This window comes from Panonychus citri, unplaced genomic scaffold, assembly GCF_014898815.1.
Source record: "Panonychus citri isolate SS breed McGregor unplaced genomic scaffold, ASM1489881v1 Contig00136, whole genome shotgun sequence".
In the NCBI taxonomy this organism is placed as follows: domain Eukaryota; kingdom Metazoa; phylum Arthropoda; class Arachnida; order Trombidiformes; family Tetranychidae; genus Panonychus; species Panonychus citri.
The window spans coordinates 2,289,781-2,309,707 of NW_026515541.1; the positions used below are offsets into that span (position 1 = coordinate 2,289,781).

General features: G+C 34.5%; 3 protein-coding genes across 3 annotated transcripts; all 3 read right to left on the minus strand.

Annotated features, from left to right (window-relative positions):
- Positions 1-1,134: 1,134 nt before the first annotated feature.
- Positions 1,135-7,728, minus strand: LOC128392291 (cubilin-like). Its single transcript, XM_053352295.1, has 8 exons — positions 7,636-7,728; positions 7,404-7,533; positions 4,126-7,329; positions 3,315-4,062; positions 2,848-3,243; positions 2,650-2,775; positions 2,466-2,576; positions 1,135-2,404 (listed from the first exon to the last, which is right to left on the minus strand). Exons 1-8 carry the CDS (start codon positions 7,725-7,727, stop codon positions 1,194-1,196), a joined length of 6,018 nt encoding a protein of 2,005 aa, XP_053208270.1. The 5' UTR covers position 7,728; the 3' UTR covers positions 1,135-1,193.
- Positions 7,729-11,376: 3,648 nt separating this feature from the next.
- LOC128392300 (tolloid-like protein 2) lies at positions 11,377-13,022 on the minus strand. The gene is made up of 3 exons (XM_053352303.1): positions 12,963-13,022; positions 12,779-12,889; positions 11,377-12,717 (listed from the first exon to the last, which is right to left on the minus strand). The coding sequence occupies exon 3, from the start codon at positions 12,563-12,565 to the stop codon at positions 11,507-11,509; it is 1,059 nt and encodes a 352-aa protein (XP_053208278.1). The 5' UTR covers positions 12,566-12,717; positions 12,779-12,889; positions 12,963-13,022; the 3' UTR covers positions 11,377-11,506.
- On the minus strand, positions 13,022-18,092 carry LOC128392505 (cubilin-like). The gene is made up of 6 exons (XM_053352531.1): positions 17,929-18,092; positions 17,697-17,826; positions 14,437-17,622; positions 13,626-14,373; positions 13,159-13,554; positions 13,022-13,086 (listed from the first exon to the last, which is right to left on the minus strand). Exons 1-6 carry the CDS (start codon positions 18,018-18,020, stop codon positions 13,022-13,024), a joined length of 4,617 nt encoding a protein of 1,538 aa, XP_053208506.1. The 5' UTR covers positions 18,021-18,092.
- Positions 18,093-19,927: the final 1,835 nt, after the last annotated feature.

Genomic DNA, 19,927 nt, shown 5'->3' on the forward strand with positions numbered 1-19,927 from the left:
ACAACACACAACACACAACACACAACAACAGTAAGATTATTTTGTTTTTATCTCTGTCTCTTACTCTATCTCTCTCTTTCTTTCTCTCTCTTTGCTTTCTCTCTCTTTGATAATTAAAAAAAATTGTTCATCATGAAGAGGGAAGATAATTATTTTATAAACAATCATTAAATATAATTATCCTAAGAATGAACAAAATTTTTAATGATTAAAGAGAGAGAAAGATAATTATGCTTAAAGAGAGAGAAATATAAGGATGGAAAAGAGAGAGGATGGAGAGAAAAATGAGGTTGGGTAAGAGAGAGGGAAAAATAATTCAAACAAGGTTGAGAGAGAGAGGAAAATCAACAAAATTAAGAAAAGGGTGAAGGGGAAGGGGGAAGGGAATAGGTGAGATGAGGGAAAGAAAGAGAAAGGAAAGGTAAAAGGGGGGAAGGTACAAAGTTGATTTGGGCTAGAGGCGGATGCTTTGCCCCTACTCACATTGAAACAAGATATGCAAACAAGGTGGAATTCCACATTCATCATGATCGAAAGGTTTCTTCTCTTACATGATTACTTTTCAATCGCCTTAAGAAAGTGTTCTCATGAGGATCTTAATTACAAGGAAGTTGATGTTCTGAATGAGATTAAACTTATTCTCAGACCTTTTTACCAGATGACATTAGATATTAGCGGCGGAAATTATGTCACTATTTCTCGGGTTATACCATTGGTTACGATGATCAACAATCTATTATCTAATATCAACGTCAATACTAAGAGAGCAAAGGATTTGAAGGTTTATCTGGCACAACTTTCCTATCCGGAGGAGCTACAGTACTTCCCCTGCAGTTACCAATTTTGAATCGTTAGCACCATAGTGTTTCAATAAATTGCTCTAAGTGAAATCACAACTGTAAATTGAAAGAGAGACGTATTACATAAATGATTTAAAGATTAAGGGTAGGTCCCTATTTGTCAGGTCACATTTTTACTAGACTTTTTTCAAGCTCTTCTGAGTGGTTGAGAGGCCGAGGCACCACTACTGACATCGATACTTCGAGAGTCCAGATCCTTCTAAAATGTTATATGTAACGTTATTTAGCTTGTTTCTTCTAGTAAATTTAGTGTGTAAGAACTTTAAAAGAACTATATTCACAGATTTTTATTCTAATAACTGTCAAATTTATTAGATAGATAGCAAAGTTGAATTATTGAGATTGAATTATTCGATAATCGAAGGTAAATCCCTTCGACAAACTAGCCTTATTTGACATCGAAATAATCTTTAAACTTCCTTTAGACGATATATGTTTAGGGGAGTTCTTAGAACAATATCTCCGAACCAGATTTCCTTTAACTGTGGCACTTTTCTTCACCAGCTCTAGATAATTACCATCACAGGACTCTTCAGAATCAATGTCGAAATGCTTAAAATGCACATGGATCGTATCATTTGGTTCTTCTCCCTTAAAAGTCCATTCGCAATAATTGATACCGTAGTAATTTGGATAATCAGGACTTTCAATTGTCCCATTTCCTCTTTTATCAATGGTTAATTGACAATATTTTGTAACAATATAATCGAATCCATCTCCCCGACGATCATCTCCGTCTGAATGGAATATAAGTTGACCTCTATTCTCCTTGAAGATGATCGATCCTGGTGAATTGTACCCACAATATCGACCGAAATGATGCCAAGAGTTGTTTCTCCATTCATTAATATCGAGATAATCTTTAGAACAATTAACTGAGTCTTCGATTTCGAATCGATTGACAAAAGTCAAATTAAGTTGGGACATGGGATCGACTTCTAATATTGATTCACAATGTTGATCAGCTTTGTAAGGGGAAAGAGCTCGTGCGTAGTTTTCGTGACCACTTGTTCTGTATCCACCACAAGTGCTTTTTATCGTTTTTATGTTAAACATGAACCCTTTTCTTGGTGTGTCTTTGTCACTCTTGAATACGATTGAAATGCCACTTTTATATGTCCATATGAATGGTGGTTTGTTTTTGGAACAATATCGACCGAGTTTATTCAATCCTCGTGCATCAAACTCATAGATTTCTAAATAATCTTTCGAGCAGTCGTCTTCAAGTTCAAATGATCTAAAGTCGAGCTGTATTTGTGTATTAGTTTCACCATAATCTTGATTGATAAGAGTCCAAACGCAAACTGTATCAATCGGATAGTTTTCATCAGGCCAACCTGGTGATGTTACATTACTTTCACCTGAACTCAAGGATCCACCACATTTACTCATGTGATAAGTGGCTTCGAACCCGCGATAACCTCGAGTACGATTGAAAGAGGCACTGAGGAGATTATAGTATGAAAATGAAACAGGATAAATAGCTGTTATCACCTCAGAACTGTTTCCACACAATTCAAGATTTGCGATTGGTAAAAGTGAACCTGAAATTAAAGTATTATTGTAATAAAAATTAGTAAATATTGATTTCGATTGAAAACAAACCTTGAGCAAATCCAAGTGTAATTTTTCCATCAGAGCAAATTGAATCATTTTCAGCTGATCCCAATACCTCAATCTTCTCAAATGTTATCCAAGGTGTAACTTTATCGTTTGCTGGTATCAGAATAGAAACAAGTTCATTGGAATCCAATTAAAGGTTCGAATCTTCATATGTATTAATACTTACAGCCTAAATTCTCATCTGTTGCAGCTTCAATAAACCAAACACATGAAATTCTAGAATCATCAATGGGCTGGGAAAAGTTTTTCGAAATGATCGAAGTTGAATCGGAGTTAATTATTCCACCACATTCTATATCATTGAATATAACGATTCGATAATTTCATTATAAGGCTCTTATATTAGACCTTCGAGTAACTTTACCTGTTGGTCTATCTTTACTGTATTCAGCTCTAAAACCTTGACCAGAATCTAGACCAGAATGAGTTTCAAAGTAAACTACAAGTACGTTGTTTGGAGATTCAATTACATAATTAGTGGGTTTTGATTCACAAGGAAGTGTAAAATTGTTTGATGTCATTGCCAAGCTGAAAAATGACTTGGATTTTATCAATATATCAGGATTGTAATCAATTAGTATTTTATCAAGACATAAACTATCAGCTGATTTTAGATTGTAATTTGTAAAGTTGAGAGTGATTCTTTTATCAGGTTGACCGATGAAAGCAAATGTGCAATTTCTAGGACCTGGATAGATGCCAGGGAATCGAGGAGAGCTAATAACTCCTGAGTCTTCTGACCAAAATACATCACAGTCCGCTGATAATATCAGAAAATAAAGACAATAACGGGATTAGGAAATGGAGCAGTTCTGATATTAATAAACTTACCATCCACAGTATAATCGAACCAAACCCAAAAACCTTTACCAGCAATCACGGAATCTGATTTGAAGACCATGAATAGTTGATTGACATTAGGTCTCATGATATCTCCCTCAGATTCTTGTGTACCACATACTTTACTGAGAAGTTTACCCGATGGGTCAAATTCCTGAATTGCCAAGTAATCACCTGAGCTACAGTTCTCATTTGAAGGTAAATCGAATGTTTCAAATTGATAAGTCAACATTTCAGACATTTTTGCTGAGTAAATGTAATAATTACATGTTAGGTTGGAATCATATGGCTTAGGATAAGATAAACTTTGGATTGTGCTTATCTCATGAACAACAAAATTACCACCGCAAACATGAAGATTCACTGTTGCCTTGAACGAACTAGAGCCAGCCCCTCCTTTGGAAAGAAAGTGAATGAACATCCGATTATCTGATGAAACGACACTTGTTGTTCGAGCTATTGGACAGAATCGACCAAGTTTAGGAGCAACTTGAGTAGAACCATCGTGAATATCAATATGAGTTGTATTTAAATTGCATCCAACATCGTGATCTGGTATTTCGAAATCAATTCTAATAACTCTGTTGATTGGTGCTTTAATGACCCAATAACACTCAGAATATTCGACAGGAGGGTGAGGGTATCCAGGGAGCTGAAGTATAGCCGATGGACTTGATTGGTTTAGTTCGACGTAAAGTTCACATGGAGTTGAGACTTGTCGATAAGACAAAGAAAATTCCTGCAAGAGATAAAATCGATTCATGAAACAAATTGTTATTAAGTATTCAGATTGTGGACTTACAAATTGTTCTGATGCAGGAACATAAGTTGATATGAAAAGTTGATTCGAAGCTGATATTATTTTCTTAGGTAAGTTAGACCCACAATAGTGTCCAATGAATCGAGAGTTAGGTGAGTCACCATTGCGAATACTTAAATAACCATTAGAACAATGGTCGTCATACGAACCCAAGTTAAAAGATTTGAATTTAATTTCAACTCGTTGACCTTTTGGTACAACGATTTTCCATGAACAAGTTTCGAATGGTCCAAGTAAAGATGAATCAATATTACCAGTTGGTTCATAAAATGTACCACCACAAATCGGTCTCACTGTAATGTTGAACCCTTTTAGTTCGGTTGATAAGCCGCCATAGTTGAAGAATGTGATCAACGATTGATTACCATGGAGAGTGAATAGTTTTTCTTTTGAATCGCAAACTATTCTATTGATTTTCCAAGCTTTTTGATGGTCGAAACTATAATCATAAAAAGAGACTCCGTTCTTATTAGTACATTTTTCATGTGACGAGGACTTAACATCCATCTCATTGATTTCGACTTGTAATTGAGTTCCAATGGGACTTGAAATGGCCCAACTACAATTGACACCATCTGGATAAAAACTTGAGAGTAACGTTGTATTTTGGTTCATTTTAAGACTCGCAGTGTATTTACATGGGTGATTAAAATCAGCAATAAGTGGAGGTGCAATGTCACTTTGGAACGATGTCCAGCTCAATAAGAATCTAGAAATGTAAAAGTTTGGCTTGAAATGGACATAGGCGATTGAAGGAGTTGTGTAAATTGGATTGTCATCAGCACGATAACCACAAAACTGACCGAGAATCGAGCTGTTCTCTGATGGACCATCATAAATTGTGACACTTGAATTAGTACATGAGCCGTTGAACGAATCGTCAAGAATATCAATTGATTCCAATTTAAACTTAATCTTATTAAAGTCACTGGTCTTAATTGTCCAACTTTGATTGTTTTCTGATGAAAATAATCTTGGATAAGCAAATGACCCAATTTTACCAGAGTCCGAGTTAATTTTCACATCTTTGATTGTTTTGTATGAAGCTTTGAATCCAGAAGCTGAACCATTAGCATGAGATTTAAATCTAATCCATAGACTTGGATAATATTGAGTCGAGTTTAATTGAGGTAAATTTGATCCACAAAATCGGCCAATGAGTTTACCTGATTCATTTTCTTCTCGAATCTCCAAATGATCCAAAGCACAGAATTGATCATATTGAATATCAAATGAATGAAACTTCAATGAGATTAGATTGCCTGGAGCAAGATTAATTTTCCAAACACAAGTTCGAGAGGGAGGATAATCGTTTGGATATTCTGGTGAACTAATTGTTCCTTCCCAACTGTTTAGTTCATATGAACATGAATCAACATACTGAGAGTACAAAACTTTGAACAAAACATGACCTCTAACAGAGACCTTAAATGATTTACCTAAAATGTGAGATGGTAACACAGAAGAAGAGCTATTGTATCGAATGGTTCTTGTTGGATAATTCGAGCCTTCGTCTTGCAACTCTATGTAACTTCCAGATTGCGATTTTATAGCAAAATCGACAAACGTTAAAAGGCTCTTGTTGAACGAGCCAATGGAAACAAAGTCATAGATACACAAAAAGTTTTCATTATTTTCTGATTTCGGTTGATGAGCAGAATGACTCAGTTCCGTTAAAGAACCATAAATGTACTCTTTTGAGCGACAGATTGGCTGAATATTGGCCTTAAAACCTCGTCCTTTGTGCCAGCTTTTTGAAAAGTATACAATTTTTATTGCATTATCGAAAATAGATCTAAATGAAGTATTTGGTAATGAGTTACCACAGAATCGACCAAGTTCCAAACCTCGCATATTCAAAAGACTCACATAGTGTTCGGTACAATTGACTGACCAGGGTATATCGAGATCTTCAAACGTAATTTTGATGAATGTATTCCTGAAATCGTCTTGTGGATACCAATTACAATTGATCGGTCCAGAAAATCGATTCGGATAACTAGGTGATGAAATTGAACTCTCAGTTGACGGATAGATAATATGACAATCATTTGTTGTAGTCGAAAAAAATAATCTAAGTCCTTTTCCATTGAACATATCATCGACTTGAAAAAATATCGTAACTTGATTTCTGATTGACGTGATTTTCAATCTCTTTAGGAGACGACCAGCTAAGTAAACAAGGCGATGTGACCTTGTGCTCGGTCCATCAAATATCTGCAATGAGTCACCTTCCTCAATATGATATTCATTTATGAAGATTTTGATGATATCACTTGGTTTACCATGAATAGTCCACAGACAATTAAGTCCGTTTGGATAAGAATCAGGATAATTTGGAGAGAACAATTCACCTTCACTTTCATGAATGTCACCTCCACATCCAACTAGTTTCCACTCTAATCGGAAATATGATTGATTATCAGGATTAAGATTAACAAAGTTAACCTGTACTTGATTTTCAGTGATTAAAATTGGGTCGCAATCTGTGTAATCAACTGATTGACAGAAGGTTTTGGTTGATTGATTACCAATAAATGATAAGTAACTTGATGAACATGATGAATCAACTGATTTAAACTTTTCAATAACCAAACTTATATTGTTTCCTTTTGGTACTTTAATTGTCCAAGAGCAATTAAGAACCTTTGAGCTCTGGTTGATTGGACTCTCTATTGATCCACTTATACCTTCAATGAAATTATTACAATCAATTTGATAAGAAAATTTAAAACCTTTGACATAACTTGTTGATTCATTTGTGATCAACTTGATTGTCAACTCGTTGCCTCTTGAAGTAATTAAATTATTATCAAGCTGTTTCTGATTGCAAGCAACTAATAGTTGAGAGTCTTGATCAGTTGGTCCATCGTAAATGATTAACACATTTTGAGTACAATTAAGAGAAGAATCTAATTCCAAATCAGTTAGATTAACAACCAAACGAGATCCATCCGATGTTTTAATCTTCCAAAGACATTCACCAGGAACATTGAATGGATTAGGATAATTCGGCGAGGTCACAATTCCGTTTGGTGAATTCAAAACACCACCACACTTGCCATTAGATTTACCATCAGCAATATTAGCATCAGAATAGAACCGACTTGATTTAACTTTACGTTCATCACGACAAGAAGATCCACTGAGGCCCGAATTACATGATTGTGTATCATTTTTCGATTTCTTCATCAAAAAATGAAAGCGAAACATTTAAGTTCTGTTTATTTAACATAGTGGAAAACTTATCTATTACTTACATTTATGGATTCGGGTTTCGACGTCTTTTGCAATTTCGGGTTTAATAAATCAAATGGATTGGTTCTTTGTAGAAACCTCAACTTAGTAATGTTCAAACTTTGATCGCAGTTTTCAATTGATTGTTTAGCACTGGATAAGAAAAAATTGTATAATTATTGATTAGATACTATTTTTCAATGAAAAAATAGGATTTCGAAACTCAGATGAGATAAAATCATATCTTTCACTTACTCGAGTTTTTTTGAACATGATAAAGACTTTGTATGGTTTAGGTAGAGTAAATTTAACGATAGAAGAATAAAGCAATTGCGAATTGAAGCCATCACTTCTATGATCAGAGAATAGTGACCAAGTTAATTTAAGAAAATAAACTTTACCGGCAAGTCGAAATTCTCTTCAAAAACTTGATTTCAAGTTTCAGGTTCCACAAAAAAGTTTTCTCATCACTAACCATGAAATTAAACTCGATCCTTTCCAAGGTTACACAAGGTGTAAGATAATTTCTATACTATTAATAGTAGTTAATAATAAGATGACTGGATCAAAAATTTTCAGAGAATCTTTTTGGCGCGAAAATTTTGAAAGTCTAATTAATTAAATTTTATGAATGTTTTGATCATTAATGATTTAATTTGATACTTTGCACACAAATTTAAGGCCTCGAGGGCTTCCATTAAACTTTTCAGTATCTACAGAAAAAGAAAATTCGGTAAGGACCAAGATGTTGTGTTAAAGGAGGAGCCTCTTCCTTTTCCCCTTCCCCCTTAGCAACGGGAATATAAAAAAATTCAAAAATATAAGTGAAGGTAAATCAACACTGACTAAAATGATAATTTATTAATTGTGAATTAGATGAACAAGTCGTATTCATCTAATAATTATTTGTTATGGTGATGAAGATGATTAAATGATTTTAGTTTAATTAAAACTTGGTGATTAAGATGATGATCAAATTGATGATTAAGTTGTGACAAAAATTAGGTAAGGTTCAATTGATAATCTTGCAGCAATGTTTAAGGTATCATATGGTACAATGCATCATATTGTTAAGGACTTGTTAGGCATGAGAAAGTTGACCTAAAGGAAAGTACCTCATGATTTGTCCCAAAAAGTCCAAAAAGCAAACGTGTTGAGCTGGAAGGTTAGGTTCTGTGCTATCCCCTGAATCGAGAACTGATTCCCTAGAGTGAGTGTCTGACCCGAAAGAACTATCCGAATGGTCAACTAGCGATAAAAGACACCCAAAGATTATGGCTAGTATTTTTTGGTCAGCAGATGGTATAATCACTACTTTTTGTCTTTTTCAAGGTACAACAGTTAATGCTGAACTATATAGAAGTCAATTGTAAGAAGTCGAACCACTGGTCAGACTCCCGCGGGGAAAGAAACCACTTTTCTTCCAAGACAATGCGAAATCCTATAAAGTCAAGGCTACGATGGATTTTATCAAGGAATTAGGCTGGTTTACAATTAGAAAACCCCCCATATTCACCTGACCGAGCCCCATCTCATGTTTGTTCAAAAATTTGAAAAATTCCTACGCGGGAAACGCTATCAATCGGTTGAGGCCGTCAGGACGGCTGTAACTAAGCTTTTTCATTCTTGGTTTAATGCGGGGCTAGAAGTACTTGCTTCTCGCTAACAAAAATGTATGCCTAATGCGCTTAAGTAGCAATTATTTTTTCATCCATTGAAGATTGCAGGAAGTTGTTCTTACGCAAGCGTACTTACTGCTGAACAAAAACTCAACCTGTTCACCATTTGGTACCGGGCTTACAGGCACTCTGTGAACAATACTTGGGCATTCAGTGAAATCCAGCTCTTTCGTATTCTGGGTCTAACTAGATATTACCCAATCTAACGAATCTATGATATTTAGCAAACAGTCAATTACATCTTCATTGCCACGTTGAAAGGCTCAATGGTCACGTGGTTTTTCAGCAGGTTTGATCATAATTGATGGATTGCTTTGATTTAGTTGATTTGATTGAACTGATTATTATTGGCATTAGAATCCAAAGGTTCAGGTCTAGAATGCATCGTAATTAAGAGATGGAACAAAAATAACCAATAAAAACCAGTTATCTTATTGAAGTTTGAATCACCATTATCAACATCATCATTCTTGCAGCAATAGTTATCTACATCATTTCCGATTAGTCAAACAATAAAAAGTATAATAAAATTATAATGTTTCCGAGGAATAATTGTTTTAAACATTTCTGTAGGAAGCATATAATCAACAAGTATTAATTAGTGCATAAAATAAAAATTATTAGGGATTACAATAAGTATTACAATACAGGGCAATTCAGCTATCTTTACCGATGTTTTTTGCGATTATTAACAAGACAATGACAGCTTATTGGTAGTGTATTAAGAAGCTACCAATAAGCTGCCATATCAGCATTATTTACAAGTCCAATGGCAGCTTATTGGTAATGATAACTGGCCGACAATTTAGGTTAAAAGGTGATTACCCTGTTAGTTCATCGTCTCGAATTAAGAAAATCAATAAGAATCAAGTTAACAAAATCGAATTTATTCAACTTAATAGTTGGAACAGTTGAAAGAATTGAATAAGGTAATAGAATAAATGAAGATAATTGAAAACAGAGGCACAAAAATTAATTGTCAAAATTGTCGGCGATGTAAGTTTTTGCAGTAACCACGCGTTCATCAAATAAGGTTCCTTCCAGGCGTTTTTTTCTTTCCAACGATCTGGCTAATTTTCTCCTTGTTTGGGTGATGGTGAAAGTAGCATGGAGAGGGATGTGGTCGGACGGCAGCAGGGGAAGTGTCAAATCTGGTTCAATTTGGGTTATGTTGTCCGAAAAACTGAAGAAGCACTGGGCACATATGTTGGCTTATCATGAATAGGTTTTAAACCGAAATCCCTTAACATGAAGTTCAAACGCTTCGAATTCGGAGCACCATCTTCACTAAAAAATGTATTCTCAATATTGAAGTCGCCGACCAAAATCAAACCATTCACTGGTTTGATATCGAGGTTTCTTTGGTCGTAACCTCCAAAGGTCAATAAATCGAGACCTGCGTGAACTTTTGGTAGCCATTCATACCATGGAAGGTCTATGGTAAGTATTTATGTAGCCTAATTTAAATTTACCAAGAGTAAAAATTGCAGCGTTATAAAAACACTTCGGCCCAATATCAACTTTTTGAGGAGACAAGGTTGACAAGGCATTTTGCTACAAATAAGAGTATGGGAAGCAATCACGCGAATCTTTGGATATTCATTGAGATAATAATTCAACACCAAAACATTTTTGAAACTAATCTTTTTATGGCCTCGTTCGGTGCAACAATTAACGTTACTGAGCGGAAAACTCTGAACATAAATCGTCGAATTCAAAACTTGACCGCAGAGTATTCTTTAGGCCATTTGACTCCGTTCGAATTCATTGATAAGATAAAATACTACACAAAATTATCAGATTCTAATCGAATTTCAATTGTCGATTAAGGCCAAAGTTTCTGAAGCGGAAAAAAAGGGTGCGCGTTGTTTATACTTGTGCGCAGAAGATACTTTTATATCCTAATTTATCATGAATTATAATAAAGTACCATTTTCATCTCTGTAATTAAACTACTATAGTATCCCTATGAGTTTTTCCATGTTAATTTGATTGAGATCGAAGCGCCCTCAATTTTGCTCAATTGATTTTTGCGCAGGTGTCATTTGCTCAGTTGACTTATTGCTCACCAGTCTTTTGCTTAGCTGATACCAGATCTGTTGAATCGTTAGCACCATGATGTTTCAATAAATTGCTCAAAGTGAAATCACAACTGTAAATTGAAAGAGAGACGTATTACATAAATGATTTAAAGATTAAGGGTAGGTTCTATTTGTCAGGTCACATTTTTACTAGACTTTTTTCAAATTCTTCTGAGTGGTTGAGAGGCCGAGGCACCACTACTGACATCGATACTTCGAAAGTCCAGATCCTTCTAAAATGTTATATGTAACATTATTAGCTTGTTTCTTCTAGTAAATTTAGTGTGTAAGAACTTTAAAAGAACTATATTCACAGATTTTTATGCTAATAACTGTCAAATTTATTAGATAGATAGCAAAGTTGAATTATTGAGATTGAATTATTCGATAATCGAAGGTAAATCCCTTCGACAAACTAGCCTTATTTGACATCGAAATAATCTTTAAACTTCCTTTAGACGATATATGTTTAGGGGAGTTCTTAGAACAATATCTCCGAACCAGATTTCCTTTAACTGTGGCACTTTTCTTCACCAGCTCTAGATAATTACCATCACAGGACTCTTCAGAATCAATGTCGAAATGCTTAAAATGCACATGGATCGTATCATTTGGTTCTTCTCCCTTAAAAGTCCATTCGCAATAATTGATACCGTAGTAATTTGGATAATCAGGACTTTCGATAGTTCCATTTCCTCTTTTATCAATGGTTAATTGACAATATTTCGTTACATAGTAATCGAATCCATCTCCCCGACGATCATCTCCGTCTGAATGGAATATAAGTTGACCTCTATTCTCCTTGAAGATGATCGACCCTGGTGAATTGTACCCACAATATCGACCGAAATGATGCCAAGAGTTGTTTCTCCATTCATTGATATCGAGATAATCTTTAGAACAATTAACTGAGTCTTCGATTTCAAATCGATTGACAAAAGTCAAATTAAGTTGGGACATGGGATCGACTTCTAATATTGATTCACAATGTTGATCAGCTTTGTAAGGGGAAAGAGCTCGTGCGTAGTTTTCGTGACCACTTGTTCTGTATCCACCACAAGTGCTTTTTATCGTTTTTATGTTAAACATGAACCCTTTTCTTGGTGTGTCTTTGTCACTCTTGAATACGATTGAAATGCCACTTTTATATGTCCATATGAATGGTGGTTTGTTTTTGGAACAATATCGACCGAGTTTATTCAATCCTCGTGCATCAAACTCATAGATTTCTAAATAATCTTTCGAGCAGTCGTCTTCAAGTTCAAATGATCTAAAGTCGAGCTGTATTTGTGTATTAGTTTCACCATAATCTTGATTGATAAGAGTCCAAACGCAAACTGTATCAAGCGGATAGTTTTCATCAGGCCAACCTGGTGATGTTACATTACTTTCACCTGAACTCAAGGATCCACCACATTTACTCATGTGATAAGTGGCTTCGAACCCGCGATAACCTCGAGTACGATTGAAAGAGGCACTGAGGAGATTATAGTATGAAAATGAAACAGGATAAATAGCTGTTATCACCTCAGAACTGTTTCCACACAATTCAAGATTTGCGATTGGTAAAAGTGAACCTGAAATTAAAGTATTATTGTAATAAAAATTAGTAAATATTGATTTCGATTGAAAACAAACCTTGAGCAAATCCAAGTGTAATTTTTCCATCAGAGCAAATTGAATCATTTTCAGCTGATCCCAATACCTCAATCTTCTCAAATGTTATCCAAGGTGTAACTTTATCGTTTGCTGGTATCAGAATAGAAACAAGTTCATTGGAATCCAATTAAAGGTTCGAATCTTCATATGTATTAATACTTACAGCCTAAATTCTCATCTGTTGCAGCTTCAATAAACCAAACACATGAAATTCTAGAATCATCAATGGCTGGGAAAAGTTTTCGAAATGATCGAAGTTGAATCGGAGTTAATTATTCCACCACATTCTATATCATTGAATATAACGATTCGATAATTTCATTATAAGGCTCTTATGTTAGACCTTCGAGTAACTTTACCTGTTGGTCTATCTTTACTGTATTCAGCTCTAAAACCTTGACCAGAATCTAGACCAGAATGAGTTTCAAAGTAAACTACAAGTACGTTGTTTGGAGATTCAATTACATAATTAGTGGGCTTTGATTCACAAGGAAGTGTAAAATTGTTTGGTGTCATTGCCAAGCTGAAAAATGACTTGGATTTTATCAATATATCAGGATTGTAATCGATTAGTATTTTATCAAGGCATAAGTTATCAGCTGATTTTAGATTGTAATTTGTAAAGTTGAGAGTGATTCTTTTATCAGGTTGACCGATGAAAGCAAATGTGCAATTTCTAGGACCTGGATAGATGCCAGGGAATCGAGGAGAGCTAATAACTCCTGAGTCTTCTGACCAAAATACATCACAATCCGCTGATAATATCAGAAAATAAAGACAATAACGGGATTAGAAAATGGAGTAATTCTGATATTAATAAACTTACCATCCACAGTATAATCGAACCAAACCCAGAAACCTTTACCAGCGATCACGGAATCTGATTTGAAGACCATGAATAGTTGATTGACATTAGGTCTCATGATATCTCCCTCAGATTCTTGTGTACCACATACTTTACTGAGAAGTTTACCCGATGAGTCAAATTCATGAATTGCTAAGTAATCACCTGAGCTACAGTTCTCATTTGAAGGTAAATCGAATGTTTCAAATTGATAAGTCAACATTTCCGACATTTTTGCTGAGTAAATATAATAATTACATGTTAGGTTAGAATCATATGGCTTAGGATAAGATAAACTTTGGATTACGCTTATCTCATGAACAACAAAACTACCACCACAAATATGAAGATTAACTGTTGCCTTGAACGAACTTGAACCAGCCCCTCCTTTAGAAAGAAAGTGAATGAACATCCGATTATCTGATGAAATGACACTTGTTGTTCGAGCTATTGGACAGAATCGACCAAGTTTAGGAGCAACTTGAGTATAACCATCGTGAATATCAATATGAGTCGTATTCAAATTGCATCCAACATCGTGATCTGGTATTTCGAAATCAATTCTAATAACTCTGTTGATTGGTGCTTTAATGACCCAATAACACTCAGAATATTCGACAGGAGGGTGAGGGTATCCAGGGAGCTGAAGTATAGCCGATGGACTTGATTGGTTTAGTTCGACGTAAAGTTCACATGGAGTTGAGACTTGTCGATAAGACAAAGAAAATTCCTGCAAGAGATAAAATCGATTCATGAAACAAATTGTTATTAAGTATTCAGATTGTGGACTTACAAATTGTTCTGATGCAGGAACATAAGTTGATATGAAAAGTTGATTCGAAGCTGATATTATTTTCTTAGGTAAGTTAGACCCACAATAGTGTCCAATGAATCGAGAGTTAGGTGAGTCACCATTGCGAATACTTAAATAACCATTAGAACAATGGTCGTCATACGAACCCAAGTTAAAAGATTTGAATTTAATTTCAACTCGTTGACCTTTTGGTACAACGATTTTCCATGAACAAGTTTCGAATGGTCCAAGTAAAGACGAATCGATATTACCTGTTGGTCCATAAAATGTACCACCACAAATCGGTCTCACTGTTATGTTGAACCCTTTTAGTTCGGTTGATGAGCCGCTATAGTTGAAGAATGTGATCAACGATTGATTGCCCTGGAGAGTGAATAGTTTTTCTTTTGAATCGCAGACTATTCTATTGATTTTCATAACTTTTTGATGGTCGAAACAATAATCATAAAAAGAGACTCCGTTCTTATTAGTACATTTTTCATGTGACGGGGACTTAATATCCATCTCATTGATTTCGACTTGTAATTGAGTTCCAATAGGACTCGAAATGGTCCAACTACAATTGACACCATCTGGATAAAAACTTGAGAGTAACGTTGTATTTTGGTTCATTTTAAGACTCGCAGTGTATTTACATGGGTGATTAAAATCAGCAATAAGTGGAGGTGCAATGTCACTTTGGAACGATGTCCAGCTCAACAAGAACCTAGAAATTTGAAAGTTTGGCTTGAAATGGACATAAGCAACTGAAGAAGTTGTGTAAATTGGATTGTCATCAGCACGATAACCACAAAACTGACCGAGAATCGAGCTGTTCTCTGATGGACCATCATAAATTGTGACACTTGAATTAGTACATGAGCTGTCAAACGAATCATCGAGAATATCAATTGATTCCAATTTAAACTTAATCTTATTCAAGTCACTGGTCTTAATTGTCCAACTTTGATTGTTTTCCGATGAAAATAATCTTGGATAAGCAAATGATCCAATTTTACCAGAATCCGAGCTAATTTTCACATCTTTGATTGTTTTGTATGAAGCTTTGAATCCAGAAGCTGAACCATTAGCATGAGATTTAAATCTAATCCATAGACTTGGATAATATTGAGTCGAGTTTAATTGAGGTAAATTTGATCCACAAAATCGGCCAATGAGTTTACCTGATTCATTTTCTTCTCGAATCTCCAAATGATCCAAAGCACAGAATTGATCATATTGAATATCAAATGAATGAAACTTCAAAGAAATAAAATTACCTGGAGCAAGATTAATTTTCCAAACACAAGTTCGAGAAGGAGGATAATCATTCGGATATCCTGGTGAATTTAATGTGCCTTCCCAACTATTCAGTTCATATGAACATTTGTTTAAATCTTTATCGTATTTGAAATTGAACATAACTTGACCTTTAGTATGGATATGAAACGGTGCTCCATAAGTCCGAGGCAACGGAAGAGAAGAGTTATTGTATCGAATTACCTGTAATGAATCATTCGATGTTTGTTCTTGTATCTCAAGGTAACTTCCAGAATTTGAATTGATGGAAAAATCAACAAATTGTATTCGCGTTTGAGCCGATGGATCGTCAGATACAAAATGATAACTACATGAAGAGCCAACAACATTTGCTGGGTAATATAAGTTTTCGAATTCATGATCAAAGTTGAATATGTAACGGGTCAAATCACAGTTTATTCCGTAATTGAACTTGAATCCTCGTCCGTTATGTTGACTCTTCGAATAGTAATCAATTAAAATTGTGTAGCTTGAATTGTACATGATTGGATAATTAGGGAATGAATTACCACAAAATCGAGCAAGTTCCGTTTTCTGAGGAGTTATGAACTTCAAATAATGATCAGTACAGTTGAGTGACCAGGGAATGTCCAGATCTTCGATTGTGATCACAGGGTAACTTTTTATTGTGTCAATCGACCATTTACATGAATTCTCTTTAACAAAACGATTCGGGTAACTTGGCGAAGAAATTGAACCTTTGATTGAATGGTGGTCATTGTCACATCGGTAACTTCTTTTTATTTTGTATGATAATCTAAATCCTTTTCCATTGAAATGCTCATCAACTTCAAAAAATATTGTTACTTGATTTTTGGTTGTTACGATTTTGTTTGGTTCATAGAGACGATCGAAAAAATTTAAAATTCGAGGTGATCTTGTATTCGGTCCATCAAATATCTGCAAAGAGTCATTTCTCTCAATATGATATTCGTAAATGTAGATTTCGACCTTATGACTTGGTTTACCATGAATAGTCCACAGACAATTGAGTCCGTTTGGATAAGAATCAGGATAACTTGGAGAAACCAATTCACCTTCACTTTCATGAATGTCACCTCCACATCCAACTAGTTTCCACTCTAATCGGAAATATGATTGATTATCAGGATTAAGATTAACAAAGTTAACCTGTACTTGATTTTCAGTGATTAAAATTTGATCGAAATCTGTGTAATCAACTGATTGACAGAAGGTTTTGGTTGATTGATTACCAATAAATGATAAGTAACTTGATGAACATGATGAATCAACTGATTTAAAATTTTCAATAACCAAACTTATATTGTTTCCTTTTGGTACTTTAATTGTCCAAGAGCAATTAAGACTCTTTGAGCTCTGGTTGATTGGACTCTTTATTGATCCACTGATGCCCTCAATGAAATTATTACAATCAATTTGATAAGAAAATTTAAAACCTTTGACATAACTTGTTGATTCATTTGTGATTAACTTGATTGTCAACTCGTTGCCTCTTGAAGTAATCAAATTATTATCAAGTTGTTTCTGATTACAAGCAACTAATAGTTGAGAGTCTTGATCAGTTGGTCCATCGTAAATGATTAACACATTTTGAGTACAATTAAGAGAAGAATCTAATTCCAAATCAATTAGATTAACAACCAAACGAGATCCATCTGATGTTCTAATCTTCCAAAGACATTCACCAGGAACATTGAATGGATTAGGATAATTCGGCGAGGTCACAATTCCGTTTGGTGAATTCAAAACACCACCACACTTGCCATTAGATTTATCATCAGCAACAATATCAGAATAAACTCGACTTGATTTAACTTTACGTTCATCACGACAAGAAGATCCACTGAGGCCCGAATTACATGATTGTGTATCATTTTTCGATTTCTTTATCAAAAAATGAAAGCGAAACATTTAAGTTCTGTTTATTTAATATGGTGGAAAACTTATCTATTACTTACATTTATGGATTCGGGTTTCGACGTCTTTTGCAATTTCGGGTTTAATAAATCAAATGGATTGGTTCTTTGTAGAAACCTCAACTTAGTAATGTTCAAACTTTGATCACAGTTTTCAATTGATTGTTTAGCACTGGATAAGAAAAAATTGTATAATTATGGATTAGATACTATTTTTCAATAAAAATCTGTGATTTCGAAACTCAGATGAGATAAAATCATATCTTTCACTTACTCGAGTTTTTTTGAACATGATAAAGACTGTATATGGTTTAGGTAGAGTAAATTCAACGATAGAAGAATAAAGCAATTGCGAATTGAAGCCATCACTTCTGTGATCAGAGAATAGTGACCAAGTTAATTTAAGAAAATAAACTTTACCGGCAAGTCGAAATTCTCTTCAAAAACTTGATTTCAAGTTTCAGGTTCCAAAAAAAAGTTTTCTCATCACTAACCTTGAAATTAAACTCGATCCTTTCCAAGGTTGATTAAGGTGTATGATAATCTATTCCATAGTTACATGTAACTATCAATAAGAAATCGGTCATAAATCTCTAGTTATTTTGATAGAAATTCAAAGTGATTGAACTCTGGAAATTACGTAACTAATACTCTGCAGGATCGGCTGAAACCATTTTGTTTTTTTCTTTCAAATTCATATCAATAGTTTAATCGTTAGTTAATCATTTTGATTTGAGGTACATTGTGGATCAGTAGTTTCTTTTGTTTCTTCGCCAGTTTTTACCTTGCGATTACAATGAGATCGTAAACACACATAGTTATTATTACTTTGTAACGTTCCATAAATCGAAAATCCGAACCAAACCCCTGAAATACTGCTGACGTAAATCAACAGTTCGCTTAAAGTCAATTTAGGGTAAACAAGAATCTCCAGGTCAGGATCTAATGTCGGCTCGACGCAAATGAGTGAACCATTTCCTCCCTCGACTGAATACTGTTGAGTAAAAGTTTCATATTTGATACTATAGCACTCAGGTACTTTTATTAATTGTTGACATTTTATCGCCATTTGTTCAAATAATTTACTATTATCAAAGTAATTGGTAAATCGATATTCAGATTGATGGTACTCTCCAAAGGGTAAGACTGCATCGGTATAAACACTATTGTGATCAGCTAATTGTTTATTCATACAGCTCATGAAGACTGAAGATCGATTATGATGAACACATCGTGTTGACCAAGGCCAAGGTAAAAGAGTACTGATCGATCTACGAAAATGGGAATGAATCATGTGTTGAGTTGGTTCAACAATTTTGTATTTACTTCCACGACTTTCGATATTACTATTGGCAGGAGATAATCTAAAGCCAAATCGTCGATTTATGTTATGGGTAAAACACATGATCGGATTGTTCCCCATAAAGTTTCTTGTAGAACTTATAACAATTGGTTTAGTTTGATTGCGACAAGAAATTCTCAAGAAATAACTGTAACCATTGAAGTGTTTTCCAACCGAGCAATATTTGTGCTTCTCCGTCATTTCATCGGAACCCTGGACCGATATTGAGGTAATATTTGAACTCAGATCCACTAGAGTTGCTTCAACATCTCCGATGGTCAATATTTGTGATAAATGGACAGTTAATACATCGGGAGAAACTTTAATTTCATGGAGACATTTTTGATTAAATTCTTGTAATGAATTCAATTCAAGTTTCGGCGTTTTCAATATCTCTCGACACAATTTCCTTAACTTTTCGGGAACTCGATTGTAAAGTTTACTCATATTGATAAGTGGACTAAGGGTCATCGAAATGTCCACTTCGGGTAACTCAACCTCATCGGGATGAACATAGATCACTTCATGACGAACCTTAAACTTAAGGTATTCATAGACAACATCGGTCAGTTGTAAGGAGAAACCAATAAAACAGATCAAGATGACCATTGGTCGAGAGGATAAAAATTTCAACATCTTACTTGGTAAAAGATTCAATCGATTGTAATTCATTTATGATTCTGAGTAACAATTAAATGTAACAATTAAATGTAACAAATAATTGATTGATAAATAAACAACAGTTTATTGATCATTATGGTCAGTTGACCGATTGACCAATTTTACTTTATCATTTAATCAATATTATGGAATTGAAAACTTTCCAATTGTTAGTTAATTATTACAATCTAACTGTTTCAATCTAATAACTTTTCCAATGAAAACATGTCATCTTACAATCAACTGTAACTCAATTAGTTAATCAGATTAG

Bases quoted from the DNA above. Each gene is read 5' to 3' on its own strand.
- LOC128392505 (XM_053352531.1), bottom strand. From the start codon at position 18,020: ATGGCTTCAATTCGCAATTGCTTTATTCTTCTATCGTTGAATTTACTC. The intron at 17,623-17,696 runs GTAAGTAATAGA...TTTTTGATAAAG, and splicing joins CGAAACCCGAATCCATAAAT to AAATCGAAAAATGATACACA. The intron at 13,087-13,158 runs GTAAAGTTACTC...TCAATGATATAG, and splicing joins CAGTAAAGATAGACCAACAG to AATGTGGTGGAATAATTAAC.
- LOC128392291 (XM_053352295.1), bottom strand. From the start codon at position 7,727: ATGGCTTCAATTCGCAATTGCTTTATTCTTCTATCGTTAAATTTACTC. The intron at 3,244-3,314 runs GTAAGTTTATTA...TGATATTATCAG, and splicing joins GTTCGATTATACTGTGGATG to CGGACTGTGATGTATTTTGG. The intron at 2,776-2,847 runs GTAAAGTTACTC...TCAATGATATAG, and splicing joins CAGTAAAGATAGACCAACAG to AATGTGGTGGAATAATTAAC.
- LOC128392300 (XM_053352303.1), bottom strand. From the start codon at position 12,565: ATGAGTAAATGTGGTGGATCCTTGAGTTCAGGTGAAAGTAATGTAACA.